This window comes from Ambystoma mexicanum, chromosome 6p (assembly GCF_040938575.1).
Source record: "Ambystoma mexicanum isolate Mex_15411 chromosome 6p, UKY_AmexF1_1, whole genome shotgun sequence".
In the NCBI taxonomy this organism is placed as follows: Eukaryota; Metazoa; Chordata; class Amphibia; order Caudata; family Ambystomatidae; genus Ambystoma; species Ambystoma mexicanum.
Genome location: NC_090935.1, coordinates 1,219,598,713 through 1,219,618,964, shown reverse-complemented (window position 1 = coordinate 1,219,618,964; position 20,252 = coordinate 1,219,598,713). Strand labels below are relative to the sequence as shown.

At 42.7% G+C, this 20,252-nt stretch overlaps 1 protein-coding gene across 1 annotated transcript in view; it reads right to left on the bottom strand.

Moving 5' to 3' along the window:
* The window catches only part of RASEF (RAS and EF-hand domain containing), a 706,663-nt gene that overhangs the window by 399,967 nt on the left and 286,444 nt on the right, over positions 1 to 20,252 (bottom strand). The window contains exon 3 of the mRNA XM_069625884.1: positions 4,919 to 5,009. Coding sequence (XP_069481985.1) covers positions 4,919 to 5,009 — 91 coding nt within the window. The remainder of the gene's footprint in view (positions 1 to 4,918; positions 5,010 to 20,252) is intronic.

Here is a 20,252-nt window from a genome sequence, read left to right as displayed (position 1 = left end):
TCTCACAGGCTGCCTGAGGTGTCGGCTGGCTGGGGCTAGTCGGGGGTGGGCCCGGGATGGCCCCATCTTCTTGATCTAGGCCCGCTTAAAGCCCTGCCTATGGGACTGCACAGGAATGGAGATTTACAGAATGCCGGCTCCGAAAATTACCTGATCACCGGCGATGGCTACTGCCAGGCTCGTAATGAGGGTCTTTGTCTTATATACACGTGGCAATCAATGATAATTCGATCCCAAATGCCACATCCCCACTCCCACCACCTCCTACTAAAACTGACAGCACTCCACTTTTATCTCCAGACCCGCCAGTCCCCACCCACTCCACAAGTCACCCAAATGTATTTGCATGTGCTTATTCCCCATGGTTTGCCTACTCCCCCAACCCCACCTCTCACCCACTAAATTCCACCTTTCTAAGAGCCTATACCTGCTCAGTGAATTCTATGAGCCATATGAAAATCTCAGAAGCTAAATAGGATGCTGCCAGGCACTATCTTACCCAAAAGAAATCTTACATACCACCCTTAGACATCAAAAGGTACACCACTTCAGCACGTGTCTCTAAGTCACATAACATTAATCAGAATCCAACATGTGCATGATTGAATGTTCGTTCACTCCCAGCACACGCTCACAAAATCTCTGGAACTATTATCTCCTACAATCTGGATCTTCTAGCTATTACCGAGTCGTGGTCCCAGCAGGTTTAACGTTCTGCAAGAAAATAGACCAGAGGCCAGGTGCAGAGGTGTTGTTCTCATTTATATATCATCGTTGAAAATTCGGCGTATTAAGTGCCTGAAAATCCTAGGCTGTGAAACACTTTGCATCAAAATTCATATGGTTAACTCCCCTGACATGGCAATGTTTAATACTATTCAGGCCCCTTTCACCACAATCAGATGTCACATGTGTTGGAACTTATCTTATCAACTACCACTACAGAAGGTCAGTCAATAATAGAGGATTGTAACCTTGGCTTCAATGACCACTACAACACAAAAGCCATGGAGTTGGGATTAATACTCGACTGCGTCAAGTTTAATCAAATTGTTTCTAGGCTCACTCCAGATTGGGTTGTATTAAAGTAAAAAACCTAAGTTCTACCACTACGAGTGTAACCCCCATTTATTGACCTTTGAAAATTATATTATATGTGTTTATAAATTGAATCGACCTCGAGCAGTCATTAGGTCAATTAGTAAAAGATGACTTCACACATTTTAATTCCATGATGAATTTGAAAGCTTCCCTATTAAGAAAGTTTAGAACCAATAAAAAGAAAACAATTGGTTCGATCCACATCTTAAATTAATCAAAACCAATTTTAGAGCCCTACAAGGAGCCTCGTGGAAGGATCTTTCTCCTGCAAACAACTTATCTCTGATGATTAAACGCAAGAAATATAAAACATCAATTTTTGAGGCCAAGCATACATTTTATGAGGATCAAATCGAAGGTGCCGCTAATACACCTAAGAAATTGTTTAAAATATTTCAGCAACTATGTATCTACAAGGCATGCATGAAAGCGGCACAAACCTCATCTGAATGGTGCGAGGCTTTAGCCTCCACTTTTCACAACAAAACATCTAACATCTGCACAGTTATTGCCACTAATCTTGTCACTACCATACCTAGTACGGACAATCTCTCCCATACCGTAAACCCAGAAAAGGGTGACATTCCAATATTGTTTTTTAAACCTGTCACCCGAGGACAGTTGTCAGCAGTCATCTCCTCTATGAATCTGACTACGTCCCCAGGTGATCCATGTCCATCCAATTTTCTTAAACTGTGTTGTCCCATTTTCACCCCTTTTAGCCCGCACCTTATTAATAGATCCTTATTGGACGGTGTGATTCCCAAGGACCTGAACAACTCTTGGATTACCCCGCTTCTTAAAAAGAAACCTCAAGAGCCATCTGAAGTAGGAAATGATAGACCTATCTCTAACTGCCCAATCCTTCCTAAAATTATGGATTAAATTGTTTCCATCCAACTCCAAGAACTGCTGAAGTCAAACTCATTATTAAATGATTTCCAGTCTGGGTTCAAACCTGGCTGTAGCACAGAAAGTGTGCTACTTTATGTGAAGGATTTCCTTTAACATATAATGGATCATGGTTCATCTGCATTAATGCTGTTACTTGATCTATCAGGTGCTTCTGATACCTTGGACCACACTATTCTGTTATCTCGGTGAAAAGGTGTCACAGACATGCCTGAAGTGGCTTTACGATTATTCTCCTAATTTTTTACATCTTGTGTCAGAATTAATCAATCTAAATTCAAAACATACCAATTTCATTGTGGAGTCCCACAGGGGGCATGTCTATCCCCTCTTCCTTTTAACATATATCTTAAACCACTATTTTATTGGCTCCAAGATAATGACATCACGTTTCAAAGTTATGCTGATGACACTCAATTAATCTTCAGCATTTCACCTTGCAATGTGCACCAAGTGAATGCTAAAATCAATTACACCATATACCATATTGAACGATGGATGGACCAGAACTGGCTCCGTCTAAACACAGGCAAGACTGAATGTCTCAATACCTATGTGTCTATAAAGTCTAAACTGCCCATTGGGCAATTGTCCCTAGACAAGGCTAATATTGAATTTTACCATTGGTGAAAAATCTGAGTGCACCTAGATCAACATCTTTCCATGATCAATCACGCAAACAAACGTATCAGTGCGACACGTTTTGACATCATACAGCAAATTAGGCAATATCTATCAGGTAGAGCACTCTGCCAGTATTTCCTGGGCACTCATAAATTCACATTAGGACTAGGGAAATTCCCTCATCCTCGGTGCACCTAAATCTGTTATTACCAAATTTGCAAATGATTCAAAATGCAGCGGCACGTGTTGTCGTTGGATTGCACTCTAGTTCACACATTTCCTCTGCCCTGAGGAAACTTAATTGGTTAACTGTGGCAACAGGATTCGGTTCAAAGCAATTACAATAGTCTTCAAAGCTCTGCAAAATAATGGCCCAGGCTACCTTTCTAGAATACTTCAGCGGTATTACCCTTCACGGAATCTACGTTCATTACATGCTTCCCATCATTTTAAGCCTTCTAGGGTGCTGGGGAGATCTTTCATAGTTCTTGCAGCCAAACTTTGGAACGCTTGGCCTTCAGGTTTACGAAGCAGTCGCTGCATCCTAACATTTAGGAAGGAATTGAAAATGTTCCTATTTCTGTAACGTCTGTCCTCAACTCTCTGCATATTTCTGCTCCAGGCTTGAAACAGTGCTTTGATGCCTCGGCTGTTAGCACTCTATGAGAGACTATAGACCATAGACACTATTCTTTGTAGTAGCAAAACAGTGAACATCAAAAAGGTGCAAATTGACTGTTGTGATTATCTGAAAAAGAAATGTAGTAGGGAAGAATTTCTTTGGAAAGTTGTAGATGAGTTAGCATATGGCATAGTTCCATGACATTTGACCCTAGTGAGGATCAGGGCCTTCGGGGAAGAATAGGCGTAGAGCAGGCATGGGTTTCAGAGTGACAATCGGTATTAGTATGTGAATGGGCCTCGGGGCAGCGATGGGCCTTCAGGTGGGGACAGACCCTGTATCAGTGATGAGCCTTGAGGTAAGAATAGGCCTAGAAGCAAAGATGGGCCTCTGGGTAGGGAGGGGGAATTGGTAGCAGAGATGGGCTCCATCTAGAGATGAGGCTTGGGCATAGAGAGGCCTCAGAGCAAGAATGGTCCTCAGCGAAGGATGAACCTCTGGTGGGGATGGGCCTCGGGACAGGTTCGCTTTAGCTGCTGGGAGCTTGGGAACAGTGTCTCTCATGTACAGTATGATGATGCCACAAGTAGTTAATTGCGATAAAATACACAATGGTAGCATACTTTTTAAGTCATACCTAGTTGATTATAAGATTATTCTGAACCGTGAATTATATTTTGATGTTACATTTAGTAACATACCAATAAACATATGCACAAGATATCTGTTATTTGCTAGTGGAAAAGATTGCTTAGAATGCCAACTTCTAATTAGAAAGCGTATAGTAACGTGCAACCACGACACCAATTACATGTGTTTAAAACATGCAGCTGTTCTCACAATTAACAGTTACAAGCCTGTAAACATATTCCCCTGACTTCAATAAGGGACTTCTGAAATGTCGAAATGACACCTGTGCCCACGAATCCGAAATCCTAAAGCAGCACATTATAGTTCAGAAAGTGGTGTTTGGTGTGTCACAGCAAGAGCAGTGCCACTGAAACAGCTGTGGTGCAATTGCAATTAGCACTAGGGAAAATAGTGAGCTAGTGCAAAAACATTCTTTGAATGCATGTTTGCACCAGACCAATGGATTAGGACTAGCACAACTATTTCCCTGGTGCAGAAATGAAAGAATATGTTCCACAGGGACAGTGAAAGAGTGCACTTGCACTGGTGCAAGGTTTCTGTGATACTGCTCCATTGACCTATAATGTGGAACAATGTTCAATGTCTATTTGTAACCCCCATAAGCAGAAACGTGTGTGTTTGCTTACCACCATTCCAGGGTAAAAAATGAGACATTAGATTACAATTACCTTAGAAAACTCCACAGTCGTTATGTTCCCTTTCTTAGAATGGTTCTATGTTCTTTCATCGACAGCCATTTTTACAACTGCCCTTTATACGAGTACACAATTACGAAAAAGGTCATCACATTTATTTTTAGGGGGTGTTTCCCCCAAACCCTCCTCCCCTCACGTATTTTTAACTATTCCCGACCCCCACAACCCTTTATCTGCCCTTTCCAACCCCACCAAAATTTCGATGACCTTTTTCATAGTTCTGTACTTGTAAAAAAAACGAAACGACGGTACACCCTAACAATGTCCCTTAATTCAGAGTCCTTCTTGATGTCGTAAATGCATGAAGACGTACCTCTGTCTTGACTTTGTGTTCTGCAGCCTGTATCCGCTGATCCATCTCCTCTTCCAGCTCGCTCAGCTGCATAGCTGCTTTATCCTGAGCCCTAAGATTGAAACACAATCAGAGTTCTAATACCACACTGGCCTGTACGACTCGCAGAGACACAATATCCTGAACTAAGGCAAGTAGACTATAGACCACGTTGTTTCCACGGATGAGGCAGGCTATGATAGTAAGGTGGATCCATTACATAAAACAGGACGGCGTACATTTAATTCACATATTTTCCCTTGGAAAATAAACTGTCTTAAACAAATGGGACATTCACTAAAAATCTAAATGGTGGTCAGCTGCTCGGTAGAAATGAAGCTCCTAGCAGCTAAGTTGAGATTCACTTTGAAATCAAGGGCGCACTGGGTCTTTGAGAAAGCCTGGTGGAAACATATTAAAATGTTTACAACTTGGATGTTTTAAGAGAAGTAATGATTTGTAATTCTCAATCTATGATTTTAATAATCTATTCACTTTCACATTCTGCTGTCATTAACTGTGCAGGAATGCTATCTGCGAGAGTCTAGAAACCTGAGCTTTTTTGATTTGTACTGTAAAATGATGCAGGTAGTTCTGACCTGGGAAAGCTAGCTCTCCTGATGAAGCTGTGTTCCTATGCTCCATGCCATAAAAGGATAGCACGCCATGTACCTCTTCTCTGACATTCCCCAGCATCTCCCTTGTAATAGCAATCTGGCAGGTTCATAGGTTGCATGTACATTACTGAACACAGCTGCTGGAACCCAAAGATCCAATAGACATGGGTGGCTTTTTAACTGTAATGCACTTCTGCTTCAATATATTATAATTGTGGGCCCCCAAATCTGGTGGCTGTTGGTAAAAATTAAATATAAGCCATTTTCGGTTTGGATATGGTGGCTACTGGGATTACACCATTATGCAGCCACACACATTTAATGTAATATGATTGTTTTCTTGGTGGACAGTGACTCATTCATGACAGGTCCTTGTGTGCATTCACTTTGTTTGGGCTGGGCTCTTCAAAGCAACCATGTGGGTCCCATCCAGAAAACCCTTTCTTTGGTTCCCCTAAGAAGGCATGTCACATACTCCAGGGAACAGGAGCACTCCCTACGGGTTCAGCTGAGACCTGGTGCTTCAAATACATTCCTGTCATTACTATGGCCAGCTCACATCAAGGTGCTTATTACTGGAGTCCTTTTGATGTAGGCAGACAGGGGAAGGGGACAGAGTTAGAGTAGCACAGGAGCGCGTTTAAGTCCACACAGAGATCCCACTACCTTGCATTTTGCTAATGTTCACAAACCTCATGTCCTCCTCCCATTTCCTGAAGGAAAAGCACCCTGTGTATGATATCCCAAAGCAGATGACTCTTGTTACAGCAGTATGGAATGGACCGCTTGCAGAAGGCTAAAAGAGAACTAATTCCCTATATAAGCAGGGGGGGCTCTATCCCTGCCCTTGAATGATTTATGTTTGGACTCTGAAAAAACAAGGGTTTTCACCTGGAAATCTATTGGGTGTACAGTCTGCTCCAAAGTTTTCTCTCATAGAGGTGCATAGCGAGCTCCAAGAAAGGCCTTCTCTCTAACCATCCGAAGAAATGATTTAGGGTGACTGCTTTCAGGACAAGACCTACTGAAGCTGAGACCGCTGGTGCCCAGGATCCTGTTCAATGGAGCTTCACTTGCTGTCTACACACCTTCCTGGTTGGGAAGGACAGAAGGAAGGACTTGCCTTGCCCTTAAAGACACTGGGCTACGTCTCCCAGGAACTCAGAAGTCCAGAAGCTGAACAAAGCCTCTTTACCTCATTGAGGTGCTTTTTAGAGCCGTCTTGACTGCGCTCAACTCATTTTAAGCCACTACAGGACCTATTGTGCTGATTTGGCAATCTAAGCACTTCAAACCACTTACCTGCATTTTGAGCTGTTTCTACACTGAGTTGTCCCATGCAAGATCTTCCCGACTCTAAATGACCACTTGCTCCACTCACTGGAAGCCATTGACTCAATCCAACTTGAACACTGGCTTGACCCACTGGAAGCCATTCACTCCACCTCTCTCAAGCGCCAACTCGAACCAGCAGAAACATTGTCTCAACCTGACTCAAAGGCCGACTGGGCCCAATGCAAACCATCAACATGGCCCATCTCGAATGCCGACACAATGTACTGCAGGCTCTTGCCTCAAATTTTCTCAACAAGACACACCACTGAAAGCATGATTCGACCAGCCAAACGCCGGCACAACTGCAGCAAAGGTCCTTTCCCTGGCCTATCTTGACCCATACTCTACCTTTTTGAAGATGTTTAACATTTTAGCTTTGAGGGCTGTTGTGGGAAATAGGCACTACTTCACCACCCAGTATACACTACTTGATCTGTAATGCTCCCATAGAGGACCTGTTACATCATTTATTCTCTTGGCATGCATTTACAGCAGTACAGAAAACTATACTAACCCCTCGTTTAAGACATATGTGCCAGACAGCTTTGTTTTTTATATTAATGTCCAAAACTCCATTAGTAGCATAGACTCTATTATCATATCTAAGGGCAGCTTTAAGAATCAGAAGGAATATACTACAGCCTAAGTAATTTAGACAAATTGCCTTTTAGACATTTTAACAGGTTTTATATTCGTTTTCGCAACGTTCGTTTTCTGTATGGCAAGTTTCATGGATCGGTATTTATCCACAAACTTTATTGTTGATGAATAAAATGTTTTACAGACCTTGCCTTATGGGGTACCAGGAGTTATGGGCTCTGAAGACCGAGTTAAAGGGAAAAGGACAGTAAGGTATTTTACAAGGTTTACAGGCCCATATCTCCTTGCACGGCCTGAGAATAGTCTAGAAAACTCTTAAGACTCATGTGTGGTCAGGTCGAGGGGCACAAAAATGTGGCAACCTACCTGTGGCGTTCGTTTTCTGGGAACTTTCTGGTTCCCAGCACACTATGCATGTGGCAACGTGCTTTGTTGGGAGGGAGGTGGAGGATGTGCCAAACTGGGTTGCGCATTTGCTAAGTGCAAGCCCAGCAATGAAACGGAATGGCGGTTTTTCAAGACCAGGCCACATCTGCCAGGTGCAGCCAGGGGAAGATGGAATGTGGCGGGCCAGCGGCAACCGTTGGAGGTGGGAGAAGAGCGCTTTGGACAGGGAAATTTGGCACGTCCAAGCCACATCTGTCAGGTGCAACCCAGTGAGGAGGGTCTATATCCAGGGAGACAGGTCTCAACACGGTGCACCTGTAATGAGAGAATGCAACACTAGAGTCCTGCCCACAGCGTGATCACCGGGAGGAGTCACCCGGCTCCCCCTCCATGGCCCATTTCCAAGATCCTTATGATATTTCCAAGAAATGCCAGCTTTAATGGCCCGGAAAGTTGGCCAATGGGGGAGTGCGACATCACACCCCTGGGTAATAACATCTATTAACAGATTGCTACTGTGACACCAGGTCCAACAAATATGATTGCTGACCACGGAGTGGAACTCAACCTTCTTGCAAGCATGGTTAATGTTCTTTACATAGTGTTGCTATGCCCCAAGACTGACTTAAGACTGATTTAGCCTTTTTGTTTATTTTAAAAACTGTAACCAACAATGGAGTGGTATAGCTCGGATATGCACAGAATGAGGCTTCTAAGGATTACAGGGGTCTGCAGAGGTCTAATAACCCACTCTCCACTAACATTGAATTTAAAGGCAAACGTGATACACCAACCGCCTATCAGCCCCCATGTTTTCATACGATATTGAAACAAACGTCTCTCCTTTAGTAACCATGGCGACATATCACATGGCATAGTTACAAGGGAAGGAATCCAGAAACAGATCTTTGAACACAGTTTATTAGGTCACTACCTTAAGGTATTTCACTTATAATAGCAGCAGATTCACCAATGACCACATGCAGTGCAGCAACGCATCGCTTGTGAGTTTGGATATACAGTTATCCTGTGATAGCGACACTGTTTCATGTGTGCAGTAGAAAGGACTAGGCAGAAAAGTGCCAATAAGATTGATTTCAAAAGGTAATCTGCTCCACTCCTGCCAGCTAACATTTAATAGTCCATACCAGCATGTTGGAGTTAGCAAGCATGTTTTGCTGCCTTAGAATTCACAATTATGGTTTATTTGAGTTACATGATTTAATGAAAGTTGCCAACACCTGTCTCACATTTAATTAAGTTCTCCTTCGGGTTAATAATAATCTACAGAGACTGAAATAAAGTATAAGTCACATGATTCCGTTATTTACACAAATTGCAGTAGAGTGAACAGAAAGATATTTTCCCTAACCTGAAATGAAGTATCAGTCCGTGTATATGTTCTGTGAAAAGTCTAGTAGTGAGTTGCACTGCAAGGGGGAAGTGATCCCTCGTAAGTCCATGGCATTGAACATGAGTCTCTGAACAGCACAGTAATGATGCACAAGAGGAAAATGAGTGTGCATAGTTTACACCGTGTCTAGGAAAAAGCTGCGCTCTTATGCACGTTCCAGGTGGAAGGACCAAAGATGTCCTGGGGTTCTAAATGTAGAAAAGAAGCGGTCTCATGTGGGTTGCTCTCCTTTCAAAGTGCACATGTGTGATGTCGTACAAGGAATGCACGCTCTTGTGCTTCGGTGAGCACACGGGTATGTTTAACGAGGCTGGGATGGCCGGACATCGCTCAGAATAAAGCAGATATGATGAATTCACAAGAGGTCTGCCTGCTTCTACAAAAGGAAGATTTTATTTAAGAAAATAACCTGGTTTTACGAATACGTTTTGAAAGGTTACAATCTGAATAATTAATTTACTTCAATTCAAAACACAATGCCAACACTGGTGCAAGTATCGTGCTGCCACCTGAAGTTGTACACACTAAATTGTGTGTGATGTGTGGCTCTTAACCTGGCTTGCAACCATCAATGAATGTTAAGAGTGGAAACTGAACCAAATATGTTCTTACTGGGGCTGGTGTAGGCACTCTATGGCCAGGTGAGGAGGTCAGGTGTGTCTACGGGGAATACCAATAGCAAAGGGCATTATGACCCAATGCAGACACTACCAGATGTCAGTGAACAGGGATGAACTGTTACTCATTCAATGGGTAATACATTTCCTGTGAAAGATAGAATGAAGTGAATACAGCTTCCGTTCCTTATCACATAATACTCTTGGGCATGGATCAATTTCAAGGTGGTGTAGTTGCTTTGAGAAACAGTGTAGTTGTTAGACAACAGGTCGGGTAGTGCAAGCACTCGTTCCATCCATTCACAAGCTCTCAATGACCTTCCTAACCAATTTCTGTGCTTGCTAGAGAAAATTGGCCAGCATTTCTCCAAGCCAACCCTCTGGAGAGCACAACAGCAATGAGAAGGAGGTGTTTGCTGGGCCCAGGATTCAGGATAGCAACCTTAGTGTTGAAAGCATGGCAATTGACACTCTGCTGGCCACACAGTCTAATATTGGAATCAAAGTGCCATAACAACAGAGAAAATGCCCCAATCAATGACAGGCGATATCTGGGGATGTTGACACCTAGGTCTACACTCTCTCCTCTCCCCACGCTACCTGAGACTGGCTGATCTGCTCTACACTGTTGCTTGTAGATCCACCCTCCCCAGTTTGCTAGTAGATCCTGTGCAGATCCCTTGCTGCCAAATTGCCCGCCCTCCCCATCCCTGTTCTTAGCTACCCGCTCCCTTGCTTCTCTGATTTCCTCACCATTTTCTTCCCCCTATGACTGTAAAGTGCTCCATTGCTTCCTGAAGGTAGGTCTGTGGTCATTAAATACCCTAATAGATATAATAATAATAATAATAATAATAATAATAATAATAATAATAATAATAATAATGATAATAATAATGATAATATTGATTTATGTATCAGGCCTCAAAAACCGCATACTGTAACAGTATCGTCCATTAGCTAAAAATAGACTGCCTTTCGAGAGTGTGGAAACGAGATCAGTGACAAGACTGATGTTAAAAAATGCTGCTGTGTCCGTGATTCTCTATGTTGGCAACGGTATATTGCAATACACCCCTCCATGTGAAGACTTGAGAGTGGGCACATTGAGCAACACCACTTAAGCGCATGTCTCGTGAGAGGTTGGTTAGATGTACTGAGCAATATGGTAAAATGTTAGTAGTAGATGTGTAGACCATTCACTTGTTGGGAGTGTGCTCCTATTCTCCACTCTTGGGGTGCATCTTAAAATTGTCAGTATGCAACCTTTCTTCCTTGCAGGCGTATGGCATTTCATTGAGGTTGTGCACCCCTTTCTTAAGTAGGGTATGTCTAAAAGTAACTTTTTCCTCCTATGAGGTGCAACTATTTTGATGTGGTTTTGCCATCCTCCGCACTGTGGAAGTCCACACATAAATTGTGGGTGTGCATCCCTCCTCCACTTAGTGAGTGTAGAAAAAACATGTAGATGTCCACCCATTGTTCCATATTGGACTGTAGCTTCAATTTGTGAATATGCACACCTCACCCCTATCGAAGTATAGCTAAAAAGTATGGATGTGTGCCACCTTTCTCCTGTGGGAGGGTGGCTATAAAAGTGTGAGTGAGCTCCCCCTGCCCATGTGGAAGTGCAGCTAAAATTGTGTATCTTATCTCTGTTGTTGTTAGACCCTCTCCAATTTTGGAGAGTGGCTAACAATTGTGGATGTTTCTGACTCACTTAAGTGTGTGGTAGATCCAAGGGAAATTGCTTGCTTATTGCTGTTAGGTGTTGGACTCAGATATGTGACAAACCCACTAAGTATCTACAAAAACCGCAGAGTGCGCACCTGGATGTCTAGATCCCTATCACAGGACTTGAATCCATTTCTAAAACCAGTTGCACATGTATGTGCATGCAATCCCAGAAGGCAGTAACATCACCAATGAGTATTACTCGCAAACGTGATAGGCATTGGTATTCTGAGCTGACATGGTTACATCACTGCACTAGTCATCCAGTGGTGTGCAGAATTCCACATCATGCCATGCACGCTCTTGTGATGCACACCAATGCAGTAAACTACAGTGCCTGCCCATGGTATACATTGGCTGTGCGCCTCCACCACGCTAGAGTAGTTGTTCTGTCTCTTACGATCTTAATTTTAGTGCAATTAATTGATGCATATATAATAAGCAGCTGTACTTGGCTACCGCCCCTTTTCTTTCACTGGCAACGTTAAGATTCATGTGGTGCTAATGTACGGTTGCTAAGTAAGTCTTTGTGGTGCACAGCAACACACGTCAATCGGTCTAGTCCGGTGAGCTTCCGTCGCTCTGTTATTGGTAACTATGCATGCCTTGTAAGCAAAGACTTTGCAACTTAATTGCTGTGCTCCGGTGGCATGTAAACTCAAGCTAAACTGATTGCAAGCAGTATCCATATGCATAAGCATGCGTGTTTACTGGTTCTTGTAGAACACGATTCAAGACCAGCGCCGGAGAAGTAGACCTTCCTCGCGAGGCAGCGGATGTAGAACGACTTGAGCACAAATACATGCAGTGGGTGCCTTGCCGGTGGGTATAGACTGCAGGTTTCATTAACAGATCGCAATGTTAACATGGGATGTTGGAGCATGGCAGGGACACTTACTGAGAGTCTCTCACACACAGAGACACGCACGGCGTGCGCGCGCGCACACACACGTATATTATTAATACTTACATTTTTGGGGTAATCATTAAAGTTCGTCATCACCAACCTACCATCACAGTGTCCTTAATGCTTCTGCGCCAAAGCTGTTAGTGTTTATCGGAATTCCTGAGACCAGAACTGCCACTCGAGTGCTCTGGCTAACCCGCCTTCTTCTGGGAAATGTGTCAACATGGAGCGCCTTCATTTTGATCAATACGGCTTGCTCTCCAGGAGGCATAGGGAGGCTGCCCCTGTTCCATTAGAACTCAAACCCTATTCTAATTGCACAGTAATGGGCGGGCACCTTAGGGGTTATTATGCAGCAGCTGTGCACTGGCGCTATCAATCCAGGCAGCAGAGGCAAGCCATTCTGCTCCAGTCCTAGCCCAGGGCCACTCTGAGCCTGGCAACCTTTCAAATGGGGGCTAGGGCCTTTTTTTCTGGAAACATCTAAAAGGTTAACTGGCAGCGAAATATAAAGTACTCAAATGCATAACATGTCCCTGGCATAGTTAAGCAGCTATTCCTATATACATGCTATGCAAAAGCCTTAATTCGCCTTACAGGTTTGCCTGATCATTGATTATTCAGCTGGGACAAAAAGCATGTTATTTACGGTTCAACTCTAAACAATGCATTATTTTCAGTGTGAATCACAAGATTCTGATTGAACGAATGTATCTCGCGATTTAAAAAATGTCGGTACCTCAAGATGATAGGATTCTGATTAGAAATAGGAAATCCAAATTAGCAGGTGTGCTATTTATCATCGTTAAAGTGCACCTGCAACTATATGAGACAGAATGCACTAATGTTGATTGAGCATGCACGTCAAATACTAATTGTATCTTAAGTCCCATTAGATCCTAGGATTTAGTGTTCATGTATCGCCATGCACCATCCTGTCCAGATTTCTGTGACATGTCTCTTGACGAGGTCTTGCCTAAGTGTCCTAGATAAGATGAAGGACTGCCTCAAAAGACTGTTTCCATTTCAAATCTGTATTTTCAAAAAACACCATGCGTGTTATCGTCTCGTGTAGCTGCTCTACTGAACACAGCATATGACACAATATGATCGATGTGTTCCAAAATGTTCATTTTCTTTATCAGGATGGAGGTTCGGGGGGGGGGGGGGTTGACTGCATTCCCCAATGCATAACTGGATAACGTCTACTTTGTTTTAATGCTATATCTGGGTTCAAAACAAATGTCTTTGGGTTTTGTATTCATAGATTCAGGCATCCCTTCCTCTGGTATATTCTCCATCCTTCATCGTTCACTCGCCACACTTCCTTCTTGTCTCGTCTGTCTGTAGATTCTGTTTCTGCTCATCAACTTCTCGGGGAGCCCTTCATCTATGTATAAGAGACCTTAGTGCACCTCTAGGTTTTTGGCCACCTGAGCTTCTCCACAGGCTGAGCCAAGTAGCCACAATGGTCCCATGCCTAGGAAACTTTTCCTGCACTTCCAGGTCTCTCCTCCTCTAGTGTGTCCTCTGCGTGCTTTTCTTCTCTCTACTACTTTCCCTTCTTCCATGCCCCCCATGTCCTTGTACATCTGCACACATCCATCATTCGAAGGGGTGTCTTCTCCTCTGTCACTTTCCCCTACATTTCTCCTTTTGGCTTGTCTTCTCCTCCACCTCCCTCAACTCGCAGCCCACTCTAGTCCTAATGCGTCTTACCTCTTCTCCACCATTATCACCTCCACTCAACTCCTTAACACAGTCATTTTCATCTCCTCTGTTGTCACCTCCAATCTCCTCTTTAACCCACTCCTATTCCTCTCCCTTGAGCTCCAACCTTCTCCTTAATATGCTCCTTCTCCTCTCTGAAAATGTTAATCTTCTCAACACTCCTTCCTTATTCCTCTACTGCTCATTTAGCTCCACATCCCGCCCTCTCCTTCCTCCCATTGGTTCTCCTCACCTGGTCCTTAGTCTCCATAACCGCCTTACTCTTCACAAACATTGCCATCCTCACCTGCTGTTTTCTTGCTCCAACCTCAGTCCTCTTGCTACACCACCTTGTGCTCCTACCTCCAACACTATCTAAAACTCTGCCATCACCTCCAAGCTCCCATTTCAATGCAGAAGCATGCTGGAATTCCATCACCAGGACGTGTTGGGAGCTGGACACTCTATGGGCATTGTGGTTTATAGTTCTTTCTAGATTTGTTGTGGTGAAAATGAATAGTAACTTGAGTGCCCTGCTGTTCTAACCTTTGGGAGAAAGTCTTCAAATGGGCCAGCTGCCTAGAATACCAGTCTGGAATATTTCACCTACTGGCTGCCCTGCAGCCGTTGCTTTCTCCCTCTGTTTCTTGCTGGAAGATTCCCTTCCCCTTGAATTTGCTTCGGTTCTCCCCTGTGGCCATCGGTTTTGGGGTGTGTAAAGTTTGGGGGCGGGCCATTAATCATCTTAATCAAAACCATGCCCACCAAGGGAGTACACAGTTGTTCATAAGCAAGTTTATTGTACAAAAGCTCTGGGGAGCGGTTAGGTGGTGTTGCAGGGCCAAACTAATCGCAGTCTCAACAATACTACATCAGTTGGCAGTTTATATACCGTTTGCAACAATTTGAAACACTCCGCAATCCTTTTATTACCATCCACCCCCAAGTATGATTGGACAAAACCTCTTCTAAGAAATCCCATATTTTCCCAATTCTTCCATATTCGTTAGCCATTCCAATCTTCATTACTATCTCCAGATAATGTTCAAACCACACCTCTTAGATTTGTCCATAGTAGGTCATCACGTTGGTACATGGTTAATATTGGTTGAGTTAACATTGATGTAATCTAATTATCTAAGGATACACCACCCTCTCCCCACTCAACTACTTTTCAATCACTACTTCACAAATAAGGCTGAGGAAATGCAAATGGAGATCACTAAGCTTTGATGTAATATTGATGCTGATGCTTCCAGCACAACACATATTACAAAACTCCAACCCCAAAGCCACAAATAGCACGGTTGAAGAGATTCAATCTTTTCCATGCAAGTAAGTCTACCAAATAATCAAATTATGGCCCCCCCTCTGGATACTTGACCAGTCAGGGACATGAAACCTGTTCCGTCCACAGTCCTGTCATAGCTGTGTGAGATAGTTTATCTATTGCTAAATACTGCATGGTTCCACCTGTCAGGTGTATTGACCCATGTTCGAGTTATTATGCTGTGTATAAGATAAGGCAGGGAACCCTCTTTTTTTCTAAGGGGGCTTGACTCCAGAGGGTAAGGCAATAATTAGGAAAATAATCGGAGTCAGCAGCTACCCTAGTCATTGACGCTTTCAGTAGGAAAAAAGGTCATAGTGGAGCTAATTTAGCACATATCAGTTAGCTCATAACATAAACACCAAAAGATAAGGATATCTTTTTCAAACATTAAAGTTAGTACAACAAATGGTTAGTACAACAAATGGTGATTATGATTACATATACTGCTAATGTTATGGCAGAATATTTGACAAGTTTTCATACTGCCATAACATTAGCAGTATATGTAATCATAATCACCATTTGTTGTACTAACCCACCCATGCGTATAATTACTGCATAACTTTGTACAAACTTATTGTTTTTCTTGTGCCAAGGATGGAATACTTTACCTTTCGACTCTTGTAAAGGTTTTTAATTGTGCAAATCTAATAAATCGCATTCTTTAATGTTTGAAAAAGATATCCTTATCTTTTGGTGTTTATGTTATGAGCTAACTGATATGTGCTAAATTAGCTCCACTATGACCTTTTTTCCTACTGAAAGCGTCAATGACTAGGGTAGCTGCTGACTCCGATTATTTTCCGAGTTATTATGCTGCAACATTTGGTGCTGTGGGCTTAGAAAATCCAAGATGGCTGAAAATCCCACATTTGCGCCAGAATCCAGGAAAACCGCGCAGTTTTGCACACACCAAAATGGTCGCCTGACCTGCCACCCACTAGTGCCAGCATGATGGGCCAGAAGCGCCATGAGTGAAACGTGACACCAAAGGAAAAACAGCAGTGCCTGTTAGCTCAAAAAGCGCTTTGAAATCACCTTTGTTTCTCTAATGCAAGCTCAAAATGCATATTTAAAACATTGCAAGATAGTTAATACAGGAGACCATTGCCAGACCGTATCCTTTGGCTGCACACAGAGCGAAATCAGTGCAAAGGAATATGGTGCTGTTCAAAATCCGTTTTAACTGATGTCAAAAATTGCTAAAATCATGGGCACAAAACCACCAAACAAAAAAATCCAACTTCTGGCGGGATGTTCTACATTACTCTACTGCAGAATCTACATCAAGACAATTTTAGCAAGGATCATATGCAATCAAGTAAAATCCCCTTTTTGAAATGCATTAATTCAAGACAGCTGCCAAAAAATGGGTGCAGTACCAGTGTTTGACACTGACCGGCGCTAGCGATCTAAACTCTGACAGGAGACCTGTATTTCAGGAGCTGAAAAGGAACCTGAGACAGCTGGGACTTCAAAGCCTTGCTGGTCAATGAGAATTCTTCACACCTACTGTTCCCAGGCCCTATACCAGAAGGCAGTCTGATTTAATTATAAGTTCAAGAGGCCTCTGTCCATGGGAAACCTGCTGCTGCCCCCACCAAAAGGAGATCACACCTCTCTGATTGAATCAGGAGAGGGGCACCTGGGACTGCAGGGAAACAGAACAATGAACTTCCCTTGGCTCAAAGCAGTTGCTAAATCAGGGGGTCGTAAATGGCTTCCTCTTGGAAGGAACTGGGAGGGGCACTGCCTCTGAGCTTGGAGGCGGGGACGAACAAGGAATTCCCCCATGTGCTTTCGGACCTAAACACGCCCATCTGGGCCAGAGCATAATTTTAAAAAGATGGATCATTCATAGTACGAAATTGTCAAAATTATATAAATAATATCATTATTCCTGTGATATTTCTGTGCACATTTTAAGAGGTGTTAGGACTCTGTACGATGTTCTGAGACTCAACCCCATGATTTATTAATATTACAGACACTGTGGTTATCTCAGAAAATTGAAAACTTGTTGTAATGAGCCCAGAGAGGGGGTGTACCTCCGGGGAAGATTTGATGAAAAACCAATATGGTGAAACCCACTAAAAAGCGCAAAATGTTGTCGTTTCGGAACCCAAGCTCGCAGGAACATGGGGTTTGAACAGAGAACTGTCTTAAATTCATCTGTGATGTGCACATGTATTATGAACCACTTGTGTATCTGGGAAACATGTTTGATTATGAAAAATTGGGTTCTAAGTAAAAGCAAAGGGGCGTTTCTTCAATAGATTGTAAAATGGTAGCATCACTCTGACTCACAACTCATTTATCCAGTTAAAGACAGAAAATCCTCTAACCTATCAGGATCCTTGGAGGGTTGGGCATAGAAAGTTAGCCTTCCCACCCACTTTCAAAAGACATAAAAAGAGCCACTGAGACCCAAGTAGGGACTGCTCTTTCCACTTTCTTGCGAAGCACTTTGTCGGACCAGACAATATCCAGAAGGACCATATCCAGAACTTAGACTCCAGATTCCAGAACTTTGAAGCAGAAGGCCTACTGCAAGCTAAAAGTATTCTCGGCTGGCCTTACAATCTTGCAAACTGATTTTACCCCAGACTTCCCAGGGGCACATCAGAATGAAACAGCCGGGCTGTGCTGTTTCTGCTTCTGTGCCAAGAATTTTCACCAGAACCAGACCCAGAGAGCAGTGCTGTATACAGAACCGCAGACCAGACCAGACCAGACCGCTGTGCAGTGCCAAGAACTTTTGCCAGAACCAGAGATCCAGACCAGCAGAGCAGAGCTGACCCAGATAGCTGTGACTTCAGAACCACCTGCCAGAAGTCCAGTCTAAACCTGTTGACCAGATCTTGACGGCCTATTTCAAATTTATAGTGTGAGTATCCAGCCAGAACTGTGCAGAACCAATCTCTTAGTTTAAAATAATCTAATTCAAACCATTTCCACCTCCCTAGAACTGCATCATAGAAATCGTGTGCCCATTCTCTGATTTCAAACCTGTGAAAGTGTCATTTATCATTTGAACCTTACTTTATTTCTGAGAATCTACCTCCATTAAATCATCCGTATCTTTTGAACCGCACATCCTAGAAGCGAGATTTTACTTTCATTCTAAAGCTGAGATCCTACACTTTCCAACAAACCGAGAACGACATTCCAACTTCTTATAGTTTTTCTGTAATCACGATCGACGCACTCAGAAAAAGTGCTGTGAATTGCAATTTGACTCAATTTCTCCACCTGTCAAAAATAGCTGTCTTTTGCTTGCAACTGCTGAAATTTGTTTTCAATCTGATAATCATTCCTGAATAATTGCTAGTGTTGACCTGAACTAATTCAAAGTAGCTGTCACCTACCATGAATCTCCTATAGGGAATTAAAATCATTTTTAGCATATTTTTCACTTCATTGCAAATCACATTTAAAAGTATTTCTGCCTGTTTTAAAGCAAACCGGTTGCTCTAAGCTTGCTAGGGGGGAACTGGAATTTGCATTGCATTTGATTGTATTCCTGAAAACTGTGAGCTCTCCTTCCATCTCCTTATCTTGCATAGGGGGGGAGTGAATTGTCAAAAGAAAAAGTGATCATCTTATCTCTTGTTGAAACCATATCAGTTTATTTCTGTGCTGCATTCTTTCCATCATTGCTTTTCCTTGAAACCATAAAAGTATTCTCTGCTACCTTATCCTTCCGATACCAACTCCTAAGTAAGTAAAGAAGTGTGCTAGTGTAATATTATCCATTGTTAATCACTGTCATATTCATAAGAGTGCTATCAAATATTAATTTATAAATAAAAGTGATATATATATATATATATATATATTGTTTAATTTTTTAAATAAATCTAATTTGCAAAACAAACCTACTTCTTGGCTCAGTGACGTCAGGGGGATTCAAAGAGAGGGGCGTTATATAAGGGTTCATCATCCAGATTTATGAACTTGTCATAAAAATATATAAATAAGGGCTTCCATTGGGCATCCCAGACTAGGCATTGACTTAGTTGCAGTGCTGAATTGAAGTCACTTACACACCATGCTTTAACAGCACTACAAATAATACCATGCATCTTAATGGTTTATATTGTGCCAACTATCACCCCTTAACGAAGTTACTTTTATAGTTCCAAGCTACTCAAGGCTGCAGGCATGTTCCAGCGCCATCTGTACTGTCCGCAGAAGGGAATGATTTTCTGGAAGACGTCCATATTGGTTTGAGGCCAGGAAGAAGGATGGAATCTTTGGTGATGTGTAGGGATGGACAATATCAGGATGAAAGCAGACATCAACATGGTTGTGGCACTTGTCCTTTTGGACTTGTTGGTTGCCTTTGGCATCAGTGACCATGCAATCCTCATGGCATTGGTAATTTACAATGACAGATTCTTGATGTTTGTGCAATCGGATAGTTGCACTATTTCCTTTAGAAAAGTGATCAAGCTGCAGTCTTAAGTCCATTCCAGGCACACTCTAACTGTTTATCATTTGGGGCCCCCCAGGTCTCAGATCTTTCATCTTTCTGTTTAAACGTGTACCCGTGTCTCCTTGTACATCTCCTCCATCCACTTAGAATGGTGTTATACATCAACACAGATGACCCTCATTTTCTGTTACAATTAGGGAAAGACTGAGGCAGATTCACGGGAA